The 19,159-nt window shown below is 45.5% G+C and overlaps 1 protein-coding gene across 11 annotated transcripts in view; it reads left to right on the forward strand.

The window, feature by feature from the left end:
- The window catches only part of OSBPL9 (oxysterol binding protein like 9), a 63,110-nt gene extending 54,746 nt beyond the window's left edge, over positions 1-8,364 (forward strand). For all 11 annotated transcript variants that reach the window (XM_072127765.1, XM_072127756.1, XM_072127758.1 and 8 more), the window contains 11 exons: positions 101-219; positions 876-961; positions 1,800-1,971; positions 2,713-2,797; positions 3,439-3,549; positions 3,645-3,708; positions 4,096-4,236; positions 4,842-4,920; positions 6,043-6,134; positions 6,642-6,777; positions 8,275-8,364. In XM_072127765.1, coding sequence (XP_071983866.1) covers positions 101-219; positions 876-961; positions 1,800-1,971; positions 2,713-2,797; positions 3,439-3,549; positions 3,645-3,708; positions 4,096-4,236; positions 4,842-4,920; positions 6,043-6,134; positions 6,642-6,777; positions 8,275-8,349 — 1,160 coding nt within the window. In that variant the 3' untranslated portion in view covers positions 8,350-8,364. The remainder of the gene's footprint in view (positions 1-100; positions 220-875; positions 962-1,799; positions 1,972-2,712; positions 2,798-3,438; positions 3,550-3,644; positions 3,709-4,095; positions 4,237-4,841; positions 4,921-6,042; positions 6,135-6,641; positions 6,778-8,274) is intronic.
- Positions 8,365-19,159: the final 10,795 nt, after the last annotated feature.

Below are 19,159 nucleotides of genomic sequence, written 5' to 3' on the forward strand. Positions count from 1 at the left end.
TTTGTGTTAGTAGGATTAAACAGAATAGAAATAATGTGGCCTCTTGTTTCCACATACAAGTTTTCCTAAAATTGCTTAAATTTTTTTCCCCTCCCCATAGAACAGTTTGATACTCATGACGACCGTGACGACGATGGGGAAGGAGAATCGGTGGAGGAGCACAAGAGCGTCATCATGCATCTGCTCTCCCAGGTCCGTCTGGGCATGGACCTCACCAAGGTGCGAACTTTTAGCTTTTTCCACCATAAATATAATCTCTTGGAAGACGAGCCGCTGTAGATAATTTGTTTGAAACAAGACAAAAGAAAACCGGATGCGCTGTATAAACCCGCTCCTAGCAGACGCTGTTAATGGAAGATTTGTGTTTGTGCCAAAAACTCTTCTGACTTCTTTAGCAAAGCGACCAATTCTTCTTGAACTGACAACGTTCAGCTAAACCAAGATCAGCCTGGAAGACGAAGTGCTGGTTACCCTGTTATCATAAGTCTGTTTGCTTACGTCCAACATTCGGAGCCTGCAGTACTGGGAGAATAGGTCTCCTGTATCTGTTGCTGCAGCTCTCATAAGTGATAACTATACATGGTCATGCCAGTCGGTCCCATATCAGTGTTCATGCACAACCACTATCCCATTTAAATGGAGAACAATAGAACTTTGCTTTTCCTGGTTGGTGCAGGAAGCATTTAGCATTCAGATGTTGTTCCCTATGCTGTGGAGGATAATAAAACTACAAAAGACACCGTAGTGATTGAGTATCACATAGTTTGGTGTTTAAAGGGTTAGGAGGCGTATTCACAGTAAAATTCTCTTCTAATCTTCTCCATTTGGATATGCATGTGTGCGCTAGTATTTATGATCATCTTGTATTTCCCTAGGTTGTACTTCCCACGTTTATCCTGGAGAGGAGATCTCTGCTGGAGATGTATGCGGACTTCTTTGCACATCCGGACCTGTTTGTAAGGTAGTTGCATTAAATGCATCCCTAGGGCCATGTTCAGACGCTCATTATTCCACTATCGAGTTACCTCTGTGCTTTGACCTTGGAATAGTCAAACATGTGGCTCTTTCATATCCATTCAAAACCTAAATAAAGCTTGGGAGACTCCAGTCCTGCACCCAGAGGGCTCGGTGTAGCTTTGTGACTCCTTCACTAATGTAAGTGCAACTTTAAGGATGCCGCGGTTTAATGGTCCTGCTGCAATTTTGGTTGCACCAGTTTTAGGCTAGTTTACACAAACGTGTGCTATGTCCGGGCTGGGATCCAGGCATAGCACATGTTCGGCTGGAGAGGAGTAGGGATGAGTGCTGCTCACCTCTCCCATCTTTATAGGAATGAATGGCGCCCAGGAGGAAACACGCGAAAAAGATAGAGCTTGCTTTTGCGGTGGCACACATGTGCTCACCATACTGCGACGAGGCACCATAGGGGGGACATATAGCTTGCAGCTAAATTTGTGGCCGGATATACACACCCACAGCGTTCAGTGTGAAAGGGGCCTTAGAGTTTGTAATGACAGTACAGTAAAGCGATCATTAGTTGCAACATTGTAGTTGTGGGCAGAGTCGCTGTTGACTTTCCTTTACAGAAAACTGAAAACCAACGCTTTTTAAGTCAGTTTGCAAAACATAAACAGATAACGATGTATAAACTAAAGCTGAGATGCCAGTATGAACGGAGGCTTAGGTAGGTCCTGATCCGAGTGTCCTGAAATCTGAAGTCTGTTTTTGAGAATGGATTATGGGAAGAATGTATAATCCGTGATGTCTGAGATGAGTAATAATGGGTGACTTTCTTTTAGTATTGGCGACCACAAAGATCCCAAAGACAGGATGGTTCAGGTGGTCCGGTGGTACCTGTCTGCATTTCACGCTGGCAGAAAGGGCTCTGTCGCAAAGAAACCTTATAACCCCATCCTAGGAGAAGTCTTCCTGTGTCACTGGGACCTGCCGGAACAGGAAACCGAAGATTCTGTGAGTTGGATTCTGTCGTATTTGGTGCAGAATAATCCTTAAAGATTCCAAGTGTTTTATATTGCAAATATATTTTCAATGCATCCTCTGCCTGGATATTGCTGTTTTATTTTTTTATTTTTTTTAAAGTATTTTTGCAGTTTTTTTTTTTTTAATTTTAAACAAGTACAATAAACAGAACCAAAGAACAAGATTGTCTGTTACATATTTTCTTCTCCACAATGCAGGATTATTAAATAACATCCATTGTTAACAATCAGGGTCTTACTTCGTCCCCAAATTAACTGAGGGATGTCACACAATAAATGACAGCAGAATAAGATATTGCTGTTTTATATAGATATTATTGCGCCCCCTACAGCTCTTTTGAAGCAGCCATGTAATGTGCCCATGGAAGAGCAGCTACTTGGAGTTTGCAGATGTAATATGGCTACTTACAGCCTTAGTAGTCTTTATATATGAGGATCTGGGAATGGGGCTGGGCTATTGAGTGCTGGATACATAGGATGTTTAAAGAGGGAATGAAGTGAGAGTCAGGGGCCGCCATAAGAAATGTAATATGAGGACCAGAAATGTTTAAAATTGACTATAAAGGAAAAGTTATATGTCTCGCTTGTGCTGACCCAGTATATGAATATTTGTTTGAAGGATGACCCTCTTTGTAGAAGGGAATTACTCTTCAGGGTTAGAATTACCTCCAGGGTTGGGTTTGCATATGACACCAGTGTCTTGTTGTTTCAGGAACCAGTGTCTGAAGGACCAGTTCCTTGGGCTTCCAAAAATAATGTGACTTTCGTAGCCGAGCAGGTCTCGCATCATCCGCCAAGTAAGTTTGTTTCTTACTTTACTTTTGTTCCTCAGTGTTTTTTTTTTTTTTTTTTTGTGTTTTTTTTAATAAATTTAATAGATTTATTTTCCGGAGTATTGCCTTTTGGGATTTGATGGTTTCATGTGAAGCTGGGACACCTGTTTTATTAGATGATGTGATGGCTCTTGGATAGTTGTTATAGGTTACTGAGCCTCCAACCCTTTCAGCTTCAAGAGTCAGACCCTAAATGAACTGATATAGACGACTGAAAAGTGTGAATATAGGAATGTATTTAGTATTTAGGAATGTTATTTACTGTACATACATAGTGAACATTTGTGACCAGCTGAAGTCCCGGGTCCTAGTTTGGTTTAGCTCCCAACTATTAATGTGGTCATTTCCACTTGCATTGGTCTCCACTGGGGTAATGCATTATTACACGGTGACCATTCAGATGCTCCATGATGATCTACCTCATCTTAGTGAGATAAAGGGGTTTACTGGATAAGTATGAATGTGGATAGGTCATCAATATCGGATCCAGAGCACTCGGTTCCCCCCTGCTGGTCAGCTGATACCTACCAAACTATAATAGTAAAAAAGGTTGTTTTACAAACAATAAGAGATGTTTGACCTCGTCCTTTCTCTTCCATGTATAGTATCAGCCTTTTACGCCGAATGTTATAACAAGAGAATACAATTCAACGCCCACATATGGACAAAATCCAAATTCTTGGGGATGTCCATCGGAGTCCATAATATTGGGCAAGGTAAGACAATCCTAATATTGCTATTGCTAAGGCTGCATGTGCTAATGATCTTATGATACTTATGGGTTTTTTCCACTATTTTCTATGTCTTTTAGGTTGTGTGTCCTGTTTAGACTATGATGAACACTACATCCTAACTTTCCCCAATGGTTATGGGAGGTAAGAGGAATTCTAGATGGGGCTTTGAGCTGCTTTTGGATCTTATAGTTCCTTTTAAAGTGGTTTTCCTTCAATCAGCATTCATCCTCTATCCACACAAGTCCTTGTTAGCTGCCTTATGGTGGTGACCTCCAGCATTAGCTCATGCTGTGAGCCATGCACAAAGTCCTATATACTGCTGTGGGACTCCTGGCACATCTCCCAGGATGAGCCTATGTCAAGGGCTGGCACCATCGGGACTTGCGGTAACACTTTCTGCTGATTGTTGGAAGAATCTGACTCCAAGCCATCAGACATGGATAGGGAGTAAATGTCAATTATGGAGAAAACCCCTTTAACGTAGTAAAACATTGTAATAGTGATGAATAACTGTGTGCCCGTCTTTAGGTCCATACTGACTGTGCCTTGGGTGGAGCTCGGAGGAGAGTGCAATATCAATTGTTCCAAAACTGGATACAGCGCCACCATCACGTTCCATACCAAACCCTTCTACGGTGGCAAGAAGCACAGAGTAACAGCCGAAATCTAGTAAGTATTTGACAGCGGCTTACGGAAGGACATGAATATGTATCCAGACATGCGGACAGGATTGTGGGGCTTGCTACACACAGCACTACTATGCGTCTGCACAACTTCCATGTCATACATGACTATAGTACAGCATCCATAGTGCACCTCCTATAGGTCTCCACATATAGAGAGAGTATAAGCTGTATTAGGCTACATTCACACAACTGTTGGGGGGCGTATATGCGGCCGCCGTATATACGTCCCTCATAGGCGAGCAATATGCGCACGGCGCGGTATAGAGCAATACGGTGCAGCACACGTGCCGCTCCGTACCGTTCCATACATATCCTATCTTTTCCCATATTACGGTGCCGTGTGCCATATAACGCTATGGAGAGGGGCGTTGCTCACCCCCTCCTCCTCTCCCGTGTGCCTCCTGTGCTACATTAGTGTGAATGTAGCCTTATTGTGGGAGGGAATATCTCCATGATATAGTTTCATGTCAGATGGATACAGTATATGGTACCGCTATATTGAATCTGTATACCACCACAACCACTGCCTGTAAGATGTAACATGGTATGAAGTGTCACATGTCTGTTTCTCCCCTTTATTTTCTGCAGCCCCCCCAATGACAAGAAATCGTTCTGTTCGGTGGAGGGGGAGTGGAATGGCGTCATGTATGCAAAATATGCAAATGGGGTAATGGAATGAATGTCCACAGGCGTTTTAGAAATATTTTCTACTGCATTTGTCTCTCTCAAAACATTTGTCTATGTTAAGTATATAAAAGGTGGATTCCCATGAGCTAACAACATTACACGTAAAGAGGCTCTACGCGGGGCCACCAAAATAAAGAATACAGGCGGCCCCCTACTTACCCGACTTACAGACAACCCATAGTTACAGACAGACCCCTCTGATCTCTGGTGACCTCTCTGGATGTTACTATAGTCCCAGGCTGCAATAATCAGCTGTAAAGTGTCTGTAATGAAGCTTTATTGATAATCCTTGGTCCCATTACAGCAAAAAATGTTTAAACTCCAATTGTCACTGGGACAAAAAAATTTTTGTCTGGATCTACAATTATAAAATATACAGTTTCGATTTACATACAAATTCAACTTAAGAACAAACCTTCGGACCCTATCTTGTACGTAACCCGGGGACTGCCTGTAGTTCCATATTTTTCCATACTCCAGTATCTCCGCTCATGAGCCCACAGGACTGGACTTCTTTGGTCTATCCGAACACCACAGAAAATTCCATAAGAGGTGGATGACTGGCATAGGAGGACCACTGACTGGTCAAGTGACCTCCTATTATTTGTAGCAGTGGGAACCTGAAAGTGGCTATTGTGTCACTGCTCCCCCTGGGGGGGCAGGGGTCTGGCTGTATACTGGGGGGGGCAGGGGTCTGGCTGTATACTCGGGGGGGGGGGGGGGGGCAGAGGGCAAGCTGGCTATATACTGGGGCGAGGCTCCCCCATTGCATCTTTTTAAAGTAACTTATCCCTTGTTACAATATAGGGGATAAGTTACAGACAAAGGCCTCCTGTGAATGGAGCTCTAGTGACTGACATCCTTTAAGTCCCCAGACAGAACAAGGGTTAACGTACATTAGTAGAACAACCCATTAAGAGGAAATTTCTTTTCTAATGATCCTCATTCCAGTCACATAAATGGGGCAGAGCTGCAATACACAGGCAATAGGCATAGGTGGCGCTGTTTCTCTAGGAAATATTTTAAAACCTATTTAAAGTTTTCATCCAAACTTGACCTTCCTGTATCCTTTGTTATAAAGTATACTATTCCTCTCTTACAGGAGAATGTAGTTTTTATAGATACCAAGAAAATGCCTACAGTTAAGAAAAAGGTTCGGAAACCGGAAGATCAACTGGAATATGAATCTAGAAGGTAATAACGCTGCAGGCGACGCCACATACCACCAGGCAGGGTCTTCTCTGTGCAAATTTCACACCATGAGGGAAAATATCATCACATGCAGAACAATTCCATAAAAAATGCGCAGGAGAAATCCCTCAGTATAAGGCTGGATTCAGACGAATGTATGGGGGTTGTATATACGGCCGCAAGCTTACTGCTGTACAATCGTCCCCCATAGACGGCAATGGCCGCACAGAGCGATAGGCTGCCGTACTGCTCCGTACACGGGAAAAGATGGTGCATGTCCTATCTTTCCCCATGTTACGGCCCATACGCCGTGCATTTCTATGGAGAGGGGAGGGGTCACCCCTCCTCCTCTCCATCACGGCGCATGTATGCCCACCCGGCTGTATCCCTGCTGGCATACATTAGTCTAACTGCAACCATAAGCTTTTCTTTCTTCCATATGAAGTCCAGATAGGAGATTTCCTGGAACTTATCTTCTTGTGTTTCTACTTTTTTTTTTTTTTTTATCAGATTATGGAGAGATGTAACGTTTAACTTGAAAATCAGAGACATTGATGCAGCCACCGAGGCAAAGCACCGACTAGAGGAGAAGCAGCGGACTGAAGCACGGGAGCGCAAGGAGAAGGAAGAGCAGTGGGAGACCAGGGTACGTGCAGCAAAACTGTTCTCCTCTGACATGGTCCCCACGTGGTCCCTACAGCTTAGAATGACCTCTCCTCCATTGTGCACGTGATGGCTCAGCCAATAGCAGGTCTCAATAGTTAAATACCACATGAGTGACTGGTTCAGCTGTCACACGCACAGTAAACGTAATGTCATGACTTCTGGACCATTGACAGTGCGGAGACTAAAGCGTTATACGTTTTTGGCTAATTAGTTCCTGCAGAGTTTCGGTAAGGATCACAAGAGCGATGCGGTTAAATGTGTGGAGTTCCAGGACATGACATAAAATCTTTGAAGGCATTTCCTGGCCTGAGAGGCTTAGGGTATTTTTTCTTCTGGCTACAAAACTATTAATGACTTTATCAATAGAATAGGCCATTAATAGGTGATGTTTAGGGTGTTCATCACCCGCCATTGAACTGTTACACATTGGCTCCATCAGTAACATATAACATAGCGCAGGAGGGAGAGGACGTGTTCATCAAGGAGTTTGTCTAGAGGTTGAAAGACCTGACTGCTTTCATCCAAAAAGAGCACCTGACCATAGGTAGTGTGTCATACTGCAACCAAGCTCCATGAGCAGCAATACCAGTACAACCCGTGGTTAGGTGTGGCTCTGTTTTTGGAAGAAATCAGTCAGATTTTTTAACCCAAGACGACACCTTAAAGGAAATCATTTGCTTTTATGCATTATGAAACATACCTTAAAAATGCTGTAGCTACACTGATGCAGAAACATATCTTGTTTAATCCCTGATCAGAGTGGTTTTTGCTCAAAAAACAATTATAGAAATTATGATAATGAGGCTCTGTCACTCCTGTGGCTGCCCAGCACTTCTCCTCTTACCCTAATTATGCACTGCTCCAGAAAATGATGTAATCACTGTGTTGCCCCTGACAGACAGAAGTAATCGCTTCACCATCCCGCAGCTGCTGTGTATGACTCATCCAGCTCAGGTTGATTAGTCCTGTCTGGAGAGTTCAGGAAGCTCCATGTTAGCCAGTCTGCATCCAGCTTTCCCAAGGTCCTGAATTTTATAATTTGTTTTTTGAGCAAAACCACTCGGATCAGGGATTAAACAAGATATGTTTCTGCATCAGTGTAGCTACAGCATCCTCAAGGTATGTTTGGGTCATAATGCATGAAAACAAATGGTAGATTTCCTTTTTAAATAGTTTTTGGATTGAGCACCTTTTAAATGGTCCTGTCAGTACTTTATGATGGCTGCTGTGCTGGACCCACTTCTTACTTTTTTCCTAGCATTGCTGTAGTTCCCTCTGTTCAGGGCCAAACATCAGCGGCACTGATGGGAATTCTCTGAACCGCTGGAGTTCCCAGAGGATTGACCCCCTAATGATCATAAATCGATCTCCTATCCTTGAAGTAGAATGGGGACCCTCCATGCACATTAGAAGGACCCTGACACTGTATGACTATGCACAGCCCCATCAATAATGAATTGTGTCTCCCTTTTTCCAGCTGTTCCACGAGGACGGAGAGTGCTGGGTCTACGATGAACCACTACTGAAGAGACAGCCTCCCCTCAGGCATTAAAGTGACTTTACAAAACCTATTGTAGCAGAAGCTCTTCTCTAAATAATACAAAGTATCATGGGAAGCCCAGACAGGAAGGTAATCAACTCCTAGACAATGAAGATCTTCTTCCCTGTGGTGCTGAGAGCCCTCCTTACACTGCAGCGGTTCCTTACTCAGGGATACTGGACTCCTGCAGGGGGCGCAGCGACCCGACATCATTGTGTTCATGTGTCCCCCCCCTTTATATGTACGTGTCACCCGCCGGCAGTGGGGGCAGCTGTCCTGTGAGGCGGGTGTCCTCTGTTATGTCTCCTCCTCGCCCCCACAGGCGGCTGCCTCCGCTGTAGGTGGGCAACAAGTGCACTTTAACCTTAAACCGGCCTGGGCGACCACGTAAGACGCATCGTATGGAAGGGAAGTGCCCCGATGATTCCAGGTCCCGATTACTCCTCTATATCACTACGTCTTTTCAGTTTCCTCCTCTGTATATAATATAAATCTGGTGTTTTATTATAATACAAATGATACCACTTTACTATCAGCATCTACCCCCCTACCCCCGCTACCCCCCCCCCCTCCACGTGTACAACTGCCCCCCCCCATATCCTCCAGATCAACACATTTACTACTTTATTTTTCTCTCGTTCCCCCCTGCCCCTCCTCAAAAACTGGTCTCGCCTTTGTATTTATTTATTTCCTAATGAAATGTTAGAGCAAATTATTTTATTAGATCTGCATTTATGATTTGCAATTAAAAAAAAAAATCTAATCTTCAGAAAAATCCCACGCGACGGAGTTTTCTTACGTTGCAGTTTTTACTGTTGCCGAATCGAGAAAGAACAAAAGGGGCCGTAGAAGATTTTCGAAAATCTGGATTTTGGACAGGCGGTGGCGCTGTGTGTGGTATTACATCTGCTCCTTATAGACAAGCTCCAATATTAGTCATAACCTGTGAACAAGTGCAATGGTAATTTGTATGATTCTGGACAACCCTTCCACAATTGCCAGAAGGCTATATATGCCCTTATAGCAGTGGTTCTCAACCTGTGGGTCTGGACCCCAGTGGGGGTCGAACGACCAAAACCGGGGGTCGCCTAAAGCCATCGGAGCCGCAATTTTACTGTGTTTTTACTGCGAGTTGCATGGTTTGGGGTCACCACAGCATGAGGAACTGTATTGCGGGGTCACAGCATTAGAAAGGTTGAGAACCACTGCCTTATAGTGATGTGTATAGACGTCATGGTAGTGGCACACTTCAAATGGTTATAGTTTCTGAACAAAGTTCCAGTGTCCTTTTTAAAGAGGAGAATCTACCAATTTCTGGTTCTGTGGCACATAGAAACACAATCCCGATGCAATATTAGAGGGGAGAGTCTCCTCTTTAAAATGAGACCAGAACTGTGTTTCTAAGCAACTGTTCATGTGATATTGACTGAAGGCTGAATGGAGAAGGAGCTGCAAGTTGACAGTTTGCAGATGTACTTGCATCCTCTGCATCTGTAACTGAACCTGGGGGATGGGTGAGGGGTTTATACTGTACAGATTTTTGTAAACGTTTATTAAATTTCACTTCTTATTAAAAAAAATAATTTAATGGAGGAAAAATTCCAAATAACGAATTTCCTCTAACTTTTGTTCCATTTTCTGCTTATCAGCTGTGGGGTGCAGCTTATCTGTGAGGACGCCATGTGTACCCCTTCCCCACCTTCTCCTCCCCATTAAGCTGATATTTTAAAGGACATCTACCACCCGGATGAAAGACTCTATGCAAATTAGCCTCAAGGGATTCATGCTCCATTAACACGTATGGAGCCTGGAGCCCCTCAGGCTCATTTGCATGCGGTCCTTCATCCTGGTAGATGCCCTTTAACAAAATGTTTGCGAGTAAAAGCCCTTTATACATCATTATTGTACTAGACTGAAACATAAATGGTTAAATTTACTGATTACAGAGAAAAGGGACACTGTCACCCAGAATACACCATAAGCGTCTGGTAGGTGGAACTTTTGGACCCAAACCTATTTGGACAACAAGGTTCCCCGATCCTACCTTCACATCCAGGTTAGGAATGAATAGAGAAGTGATTCCATGTGTCTGCTTCCTCCCCCCACTCACATCACTGGGATTTAGGGAAACAATCTGGGTAACCTTATTCTTAAGATCAGATCCGCGTTCACCCTCCGGATCTTATAGCGGTGACGAGAGATCCTTGAATGTGTAATAAGCCGACAGAGGACGGAGCTTGTGTCCGCCATGTAGTTCCATATGGGAGATGGTGAAAGGCGAACACTTCAGGTAAGTGGCACCATGTAGGTTTTTGGTCCCACTTTCCCCCCATAGACACAAGGATTGTATGATGCGTCTGGAAGAAGAGGCGCTGGAATCCGCGGTACATGCACTCTCAGCCAAACCCGTCACATACATGGCAGGAGATGTAGCTGATCCATATAGGTTTGTGGCCCCTAGTGGCCGATTGTTCAAGGATTTTGGCCAATCTGATGGTGAAAGACAATTTTGGAATATTTTTATCCATTGGTAACTCACACTAAACCCCTGTTCATATTTGTTGAAATGGTCGATACAGATGAGATGTCATGTGGTCATTTCCCAGGAAAGTGAAGCGATTCTCAATAGCTCGGACAGTCCGCCTCCTGAGTCGACAAAAACGGGATTAATTCCCGCTTTTATGCCACCAAGAGATGGGAATTGCTCACTGTAACAGCCTGTGAATTGACAACAAGGAGGGGCTCTGGAAACACCCCAAGGTGCCCTTCTGGCTTAACATAATTATAAAAGTTGATTTTAGAAGGAAGGAGGCCGTGGATAACAAATATAAGAATATTACCACAGTCACAGTGTCTGGATCTATGAGTTATGTCCCTGGTTTATCACATTGGATATTGATGGTAGATTTTCTTTAAGACCTACCGTATATACTCGAGTATAAGCCGAGTTTTTTAGCGCCAAAAATGTGCTGAAAAACCCTAACTCGAGTCTTATACGCCGCACGCTGACGCTCTTATGTGTGTGCCGGCATCGGTTTTCCCCATGTAAAGTTTGTTTTCATCACTTTTGAAACAGATTGGAAACGCTTCTACAAACCATTCCAGACACGATGTGAACGCAGCCTCATACATTGCTCCTTGTCAGCAGATTCTGTCAGTGTATAAATACATTGGGACATTTGTCAGAGTTCGCATGTTTCTGACATACAAGTGAAGAAGTCATCGCAATTCATTGTGAACCGTTATGTGAACAATTATTTCCTTCTTTAAAGGAAACCTACCACCTCAAATATACCTATAAAGGTGGATCAATGGGACGTGAGGATAGGCCTTTTAAGGGCTAATCCTCACGTCCCTGCACTTTTTTGATAACTTTTATTAGATATATATTCAAATTTACTTATGCGGCTACTGGGGCGTGGAGTAGCCGCATCTGAGGTTACACGAGGCGGCTACTCCACGCCCCGGTAGCCTCTTTTCCCCTCCTACTCACCAATCTTCGGCGCGCAGCTCCGCGTAGCTGCGCGTCCTCGTCCGGCGATCCTGCCGTCTGCGCATGCGCCGAAGAGCAGGCCCGCGCCTGCGCGGTCACTGCTCCGAAACAGGCGCGGGTCTGCTCTACTGCGCGTGCGCAGACGGCAGGATCGCCGGACGAGGGCGCGCAGCTACGCGCCGAAGATGGGTGAGTAGGAGGGGGTAAAGTGGCTACCGGGGCGTGGAGTAGCCGCCTCGTGTAACCTCAGATGCGGCTACTCCACGCCCCAGTAGCTGCATAAGTAAATTTGAATATATGTGTAATAAAAGTTTTTAAAAAAGTGTGGGGACGTGAGGATTAGCCCTTAAAAGGGCTATCCTCACGTCCCATTGATCCACCTACCACCCAATCTACCTTTATAGGTAGATTTGTGGTGGTAGGTGCCCTTTAAACACTTCCATGGCCACTTGTGGAAGGATGTGAAAGGGCAATTCCCAGTGCCTCAGTACCTACCCCACATCTGTGCGCTGACATAACATACATCAGGAGCCTCCTGATGTATTTGGCGTGGCCTCGTGGTGGGGCTTACATCACACAGCGCATGTCCACCATTGAGAATTTTCCATGAACAGCTGAGCTAATAAAACTGACTGCGTGTTACCACCACTAGAGGGAGCTCAATACATACAAATCATCACCAATGTCAGATCCTCTTCTCCCATGGACCCCGTTCCAGCTGCTTGTCCCTAATTACATGGTAGGTAATTGTGGAAAATCTGGGAGGCGTCACTTTACATATCAAGAAAGTGGAGCAGAACTATAACTAGATGTATATTGGTAAATTACCCAATGTCCTGCCCCCACACTTACACACATTACAAGAACATGAGATGGATCCATTAGTAGGAAGATGCTATATTTCCTTGTGTTGGAGGACAGCAGGAAGTGCTCATGGACGGAGGCCGTATACAACACATGTAAGAAGATACCACAGTCCGGGGCCTGGATCTATGAGTAATGTCCTTGGTTTATCAGGATGGATATTAATGGGAGATTTCCTTTAAAGGGAACCTATCAGCAGAAATTGACCTAAAAAACCTCTACCAGTCTGTTTCCAAGCAGCTGAAGACACGGGACATCAGCAGCATAAATTATTTATTAATCCTGGATAACCCCCTTTAAACTCTCCGCCTCCTTGACTTTATACAACCAATGTACATCTCACTTCAAAGCTGATTTTCAGGATGATGCCACCGACCTGGGCCAAGAGGGAAAAAAATCTAGAAGGTGTTACACTTCCTGACAACATCCTGGTAGAGGTTTATTAGGTGAATTGCTGATGACAGGTTAAGAAAATTTCTTAGCAGTGAGCTCCTCTTTTCTAATGACTCTCTGGGGGAACAGAAAACCCAGACCTTAAAATTAACTGGTTCACCACCGCCCGCCGTGTATTCCCGCTGCATGGAGAGGGCTCACGGGCTGAGCCCTCTCCATAGCCGGTAAGTCTTTGCTGCATATTGCAGCAAAGACTTACCGGTAACGGTAAGCTTTGATCGGTGAAGAGCTGCCGGCAGCTTGCCGCCATCTTACCTAGGATCATCGCTCCAGCCTTGGGTCTTCCGAAGACCCGAGGCTATTTCGTTTTAATCCCTTCATTACAATGTGCTGATGGCACGTTGTAATGAATGAGGAGGAAAATCCCCATATACTGCCATACTGTAGTATGGCAGTATATGATAGGATCGATCAGACAACCTAGGGTTAATGTACCCTAGGGAGTCTGAAAAATAGTAAAAATAAAAAAAAGTTTTAAAAAAAAGTATAATAAAAAAACCTAAAAATTCAAATCACCCCCCTTTCCCTAGAACTGATATAAGTATAAATAAACAGTAAAAATCATAAACACATTGGGGGTCATTTACTAAGGGCCCGATTCGCGTTTTCCCGACGTGTTACCCGAATATTTCCGATTTGCGCCCTTGTACATGAATTGCCCCGGGTTTTTGGCGCACGCGATCGGATTGTGGCGCATCGGGGCCGGCATGCGCGCGACAGAAATCGGGGGGGCGTGGCCGAACGAAAACCCGACGTATTCGGAAAAACCGCCGCATTTAAAAACCGAAATGTGTCGCTTGGGAAGCGCTCACCTTCACCTGCTATGGGATGGTGCATTCCGGGGCGTTAAGATTATTTTCGGCGCAGCAGCGCCACCTGGTGGACGGCGGAGGAACTACCTTCTTAAATCCCAGCCGGACCCGAATCCTGTGCAGAGAACGCGCCGCTGGATCGCGAATGGGCCGGGTAAGTAAATGTGCCCCATTATGTATCGACGCGTCCGAAAATGCCCGGTCTATCAAAATATATTAACGGTTTTTCAATGCGTTTAACCCCGTAACGGAAAATAGTAAATTTTTGCCATTTTGAAAAATATTAAAAAAATCTATAAATAGTGCTCAAAAGGCCTTACAGTCCTAAAAATTATAGCATTGGAAATATTATCAAATGTCGTAAAAAATGACACCACCCACCGCTCCGTACACCAAAGTATAAAAAAGTTATTAGCGCCAGAAGATGGCAAAATCCCCCAAAAAATTTTTGTACAGGTGGTTTTCATTTTTGTAAATGTATGAAAATTTTATAAAACCTATATAAATTTGGTATCCCCTTAATCGTACCGACCCAAAGAATAAAGTAGACATGTCATCGTGGCGCACAGTGAAAGCCGTAATATCCAAGCCCACAAGAAAATGGCGCAAATGCGTTTTTTCACCATTTTCACTGCATCTGGAATGAGTACACGGCATGGAATATTTAATACCATCACTATGAAGTGCAATTTGTTACGCATAAAACAAGCAATCACACAGCTCTGTACATGGAAAAATAAAAAAGTTATAGATTTTTGAAGGTGGGGAGTGAAAAATGGAAATTAAAAAACAGGAAAGGGCCCGGTCCTTAACCGGTTAAAATAGTTTAGCTTTTTCTAGTCTGGTAAAGGGGTCTCTTCTAGTAGATCTATCCCTGGCTCTGGCCCCCGCACTGTACATATTGTGTAGTCTCCTGGTCTAATCATTAGGGGGAAAACCCCTGCAGGGGAACAAAGTGACACAATGGGGCAGATTTACTTACCCGGTCCATTCGCGATCTAGCGGCGCGTTCTCTGCGGTGGATTCGGGTCAGGCCGGGATTCATTAAAGAGAACCCGTCATGCAAAATAACCCCCCTAAACTAAATATATTTTCATAAACTGCCATTAGAGAGCATTGCCTCTATCCCTTCATTGTCCCTCTACATGCCTGTAAACCTAAGCAACGAGGTCCTAAAGCTGTATGCAAATGACCTGTGAAATGTCCAATGAAGCATTAGCATATTCAAGCTGTCCACTCTATTCATGAGTGGGCGGCACAGCCACACCCCCAGTGCATGACTGACAGCCTGTATAATGATGTGAGGCTGTATAATGATGTGAGGCTGTATAATGATGTGCTTCCTGGTGCTGGTGGCCACGCCCCCTGCAGCCTGTGTGTGCATGTGTGTGTGTATAGGAGAGATACAGCAGCTCCAGGCAGCCATGTTACAGCAGAACATGTCAGATTCATGTGTAGCTGATGTCTGTGTCTCTCACCTGTATATTAGGAGGATGCAGCATGTCAGCAGATGCAGCACACACACTAGCAATGCTTTACTATACATTACACACAGACATGAGCAGGGGGAGGAGAGGGGAGGGGTAACAGGGGTGACATCACTGCCTCTGACCATGTGACCAGCCTCATTTACATAATAAAGAATAGATGATTTTACAATGATTAATGTATGAAATAACTAGATAAAGGCTGGGATGGGATCCTTGTGATCTGCTCCAACAGGTAGAGGTGACAGGACAAGTGACACAGACCTGATGACAGGTGTCCTTTAAGGTAGTTCCTCCGACATCCAGCCGGGGGGCGCTGCTGCTGCGCTGAAGTTCCCCAGAGTACACTGAAGTACAACGGCCTATTCCGAGTGAAGGTAAGCGTGAGCCCCGCGACACTTTTTTTTTTTTTTTTAATCCGTTGGGTTTTCGGTCGGCCACGTCCCCCGTTTTCCGTCCCGTGCATGCCAGCGTCGATGCGCCACAATCCGATCGCGTGCGCCAAAATCCCGGGGCAATTTTTTTTATATAAGACTAGAAAGTCCCCTGCGGCCATCACCGAGTCCTGACGGTGTCATAATCAAGACGCTGCATAGAGGATACGAATACTGGGGCACATTTACTTACCCGTCCGACGGAGTTCATCCGAAGTGCATTGTCCGTGTATAATGCCCTGTGCCGATTGACTAAGATTGTGCGCCCGATATCCTGCATGTGTCGCTTCCCCGCTCAGGTCCCCGGAGTTCACCTTCTTCTTCCTGGTGCATGTAAGTGCATGGCTTGCAACACAATTCAAAAGTTAAATCCTGCGCTCATGGAGGATTCATGATCTCCTCTTTATAGTGTGTCAATTGTTGTGTTTCCAATCAATAAAGCATATTGTAAGGAATGACTGCTGATTCAAGTCTCACGTGTGCTTCTGCCCCCGGGCAAAAATCAGCACTGCGCAAATTTTATTTGTTCTATCAGTCTATATAGAAAAGCGGGGGAAAAGTAGAAGAGGAGGAGCATACAAAGCATAACTATATCAGACATCTTCTTGATTGGAGAGTTTTCCTGCTGTCTCGCGTTCCCGTCACGCTCACAGTCCTTAGCCTCGAAGTTTTAGGCGCCATCTTAAGTTCATTTCAGAACTTTTCAGGAAAATAACACAAGTAGAAATGACAGGATTTGATCTATCAGCTAGGTTTACCTTAACAACACTCCATATAACTGAACACGCTGCCACCTATATGTAGCAAATAATACACAGGGCCCCCCAGATTCACAACAGCAGCCCCCCCATAATTTAAGATTCATAAAAGCCCCCCCAGCTGTCATGTAAAATTCATAACAGCAGCCCCCCGTATTCTATGAAATTAATAAAACCTCCCCCGTGTCATATAAAATTCATAACATCCCCTCCCACTCATATTAAAATTCATAACAGCGCCCCTTTCATATAGAAATCATAATAGGACCCCCTTATAAGTGCCCAATGGAAAAATAATACAATACTTACCCAGCTGCTTCTCTTCTGCCCAGTATACAGGGGCCTCTCTCTATGACCCATGATGACATCATCACCGCATCATGTGCTCCTGGATCATAGAGAGAGGCCCAACTGAGCTCTTTACAGGAGGCCTCCCCATTGGTCCTTTTCGAGGTGGCCGATGCAGTGGCGGAGACGGCCCTGACCGTGGAATCACTGCCTCCGTAAGTGCTGCACACGGCCCATACCTATTTTGGGCAGATGCGGGCCCTCCCCAGTACCGGGTCTGGTCGCAGTCACACACCATGCAACTGCGATCTTTACGCCCCTGCTGGAAGGTGTTCAGCAGCTTGGAAACATACTGGTAGTAGTTTATTAAGTCAATTTCTGATAACAGGTTCCCTTACATAGTTACAGTTATGCCTCCAGTAGTCAGCAGCCACAGTGATGCCCCCAGCAGTCACAGAGATGCCTCCAGTAGCCAGCAGTCACAGTGATGCCTCCAGTAGTCAGCAGTCACAGAGATGCCTCCAGTAGCCAGCAGTCACAGTGATGCCTCCAGTAGTCAGCAGTCACAGAGATGCCTCCAGTAGCCAGCAGTCACAGTGATGCCTCCAGTAGTCAGCAGTCACCGAGATGCCTCCAGTAGCCAGCAGTCACAGAGATGCCTCCAGTAGTCAGCAGTCACCGAGATGCCTCCAGTAGCCAGCAGTCACAGTGATGCCCCCAGTAGTCAGCAGTCACAGTGATGCCCCCAGTAGCCAGCAGTCACAGTGATGCCCCCAGTAGCCAGCAGTCATCGAGATGCCTCCAGTAGCCAGCAGTCACAGAGATGCCCCCTGTAGCCAACAGTCACAGAGATGCCCCCTGTAGCCAGCAGTCACAGAGATGCCCCCTGTAGCCAGCAGTCACAGAGATGCCCCCTGTAGCCAGCAGTCACAGAGATGCCCCCAGTAGTCAGCAGTCACAGTGATGCCCCCAGTAGTCAGCAGTCACAGTGATGCCCCCAGTAGTCAGCAATCACAGGGATACCCCCTGTAGCCAGCAGTCACAGAGATGCCTCCAGTAGCCAGCAGTCATCGAGATGCTTCTAGTAGCCAGCAGTCACAGAGATGCCTCCAGTAGTCACAGTGATGCCTCCAGTAGCCAGCAGTCACAGTGATGCCCCCAGTAGCCAGCAGTCACAGAGATGCCCCCAGTAGCCAGCAGTCACAGAGATGCCCCCAGTAGCCAGTAGTCACAGTGATCCCCCTAGTAGCATGCAATCACAATGATGCCCCCAGTAGCCAGTAGTCACAGTGATCCCCCCCAGTAGCATGCAATCACAATGATGCCCCCAGTAGCCAACATCCTCACCTTGTTCCTCTTCTTGCTTTTTGAACCCGAAGCTTCAGCGCAGGGCATGTGCCTGTGCCAGGTAACCTTTTACCCAATGCAGCAATGGAAAGAAAGCAGTGGGGCACGGAAGCTGAAAGCAATGGGTGGGAGTCAGATCACCGACCTGTTTCGTCCCAACAACAGCTTGTCCAAGCCGCAGGGAACGGGTCGGATGTCACCCATGGGCAAGGCAGAAAAGTAAACTGTAACCTCTGAGTATGGAATCACTTGTACTTTCCATATCTTATGCTGGGATTCTTGCTTAAGGTTCCCTGATTGTCTCAAATTAATTCTCTTCTCCATCCACATCTAACCTTTGGATGCCAAGAAACTTTCCAAGAACGGACCTGGAGTCAGGAAAGCAGGAGCTGAGCCTAGTGAGTATGAAGCTGAAGCCAATATAACTAGAGGGAAAGCCATGGCCGGAGCAGATTTTGGAAGTGCTGCAGTGAGCTCTGGACGAGTGCAGGAGTCGAGGGTTTGGAGGTAAAGGTTCTAGATACTGGGATGAGTGCAGGAGTCGAGGGTTTGGAGGTAAAGGTACTAGATACTGGGATGAGTGCAGGAGTCGAGGGTTTGGAGGTAAAGGTACTAGATACTGGGATGAGTGCAGGAGTCGAGGGTTTGGAGGTAAAGGTACTAGATACTGGGATGAGTGCAGGAGTCGAGGGTTTGGAGGTAAAGGTACTAGATACTGGGATGAGTGCAGGAGTCGAGGGTTTGGAGGTAAAGGTACTAGATACTGGGATGAGTGCAGGAGTCGAGGGTTTGGAGGTAAAGGTACTAGATACTGGGATGAGTGCAGGAGTCGAGGGTTTGGAGGTAAAGGTACTAGATACTGGGATGAGTGCAGGAGTCGAGGGTT

The sequence above is a fragment of the Engystomops pustulosus genome, chromosome 10 (assembly GCF_040894005.1).
Source record: "Engystomops pustulosus chromosome 10, aEngPut4.maternal, whole genome shotgun sequence".
Taxonomy (NCBI): domain Eukaryota; kingdom Metazoa; phylum Chordata; class Amphibia; order Anura; family Leptodactylidae; genus Engystomops; species Engystomops pustulosus.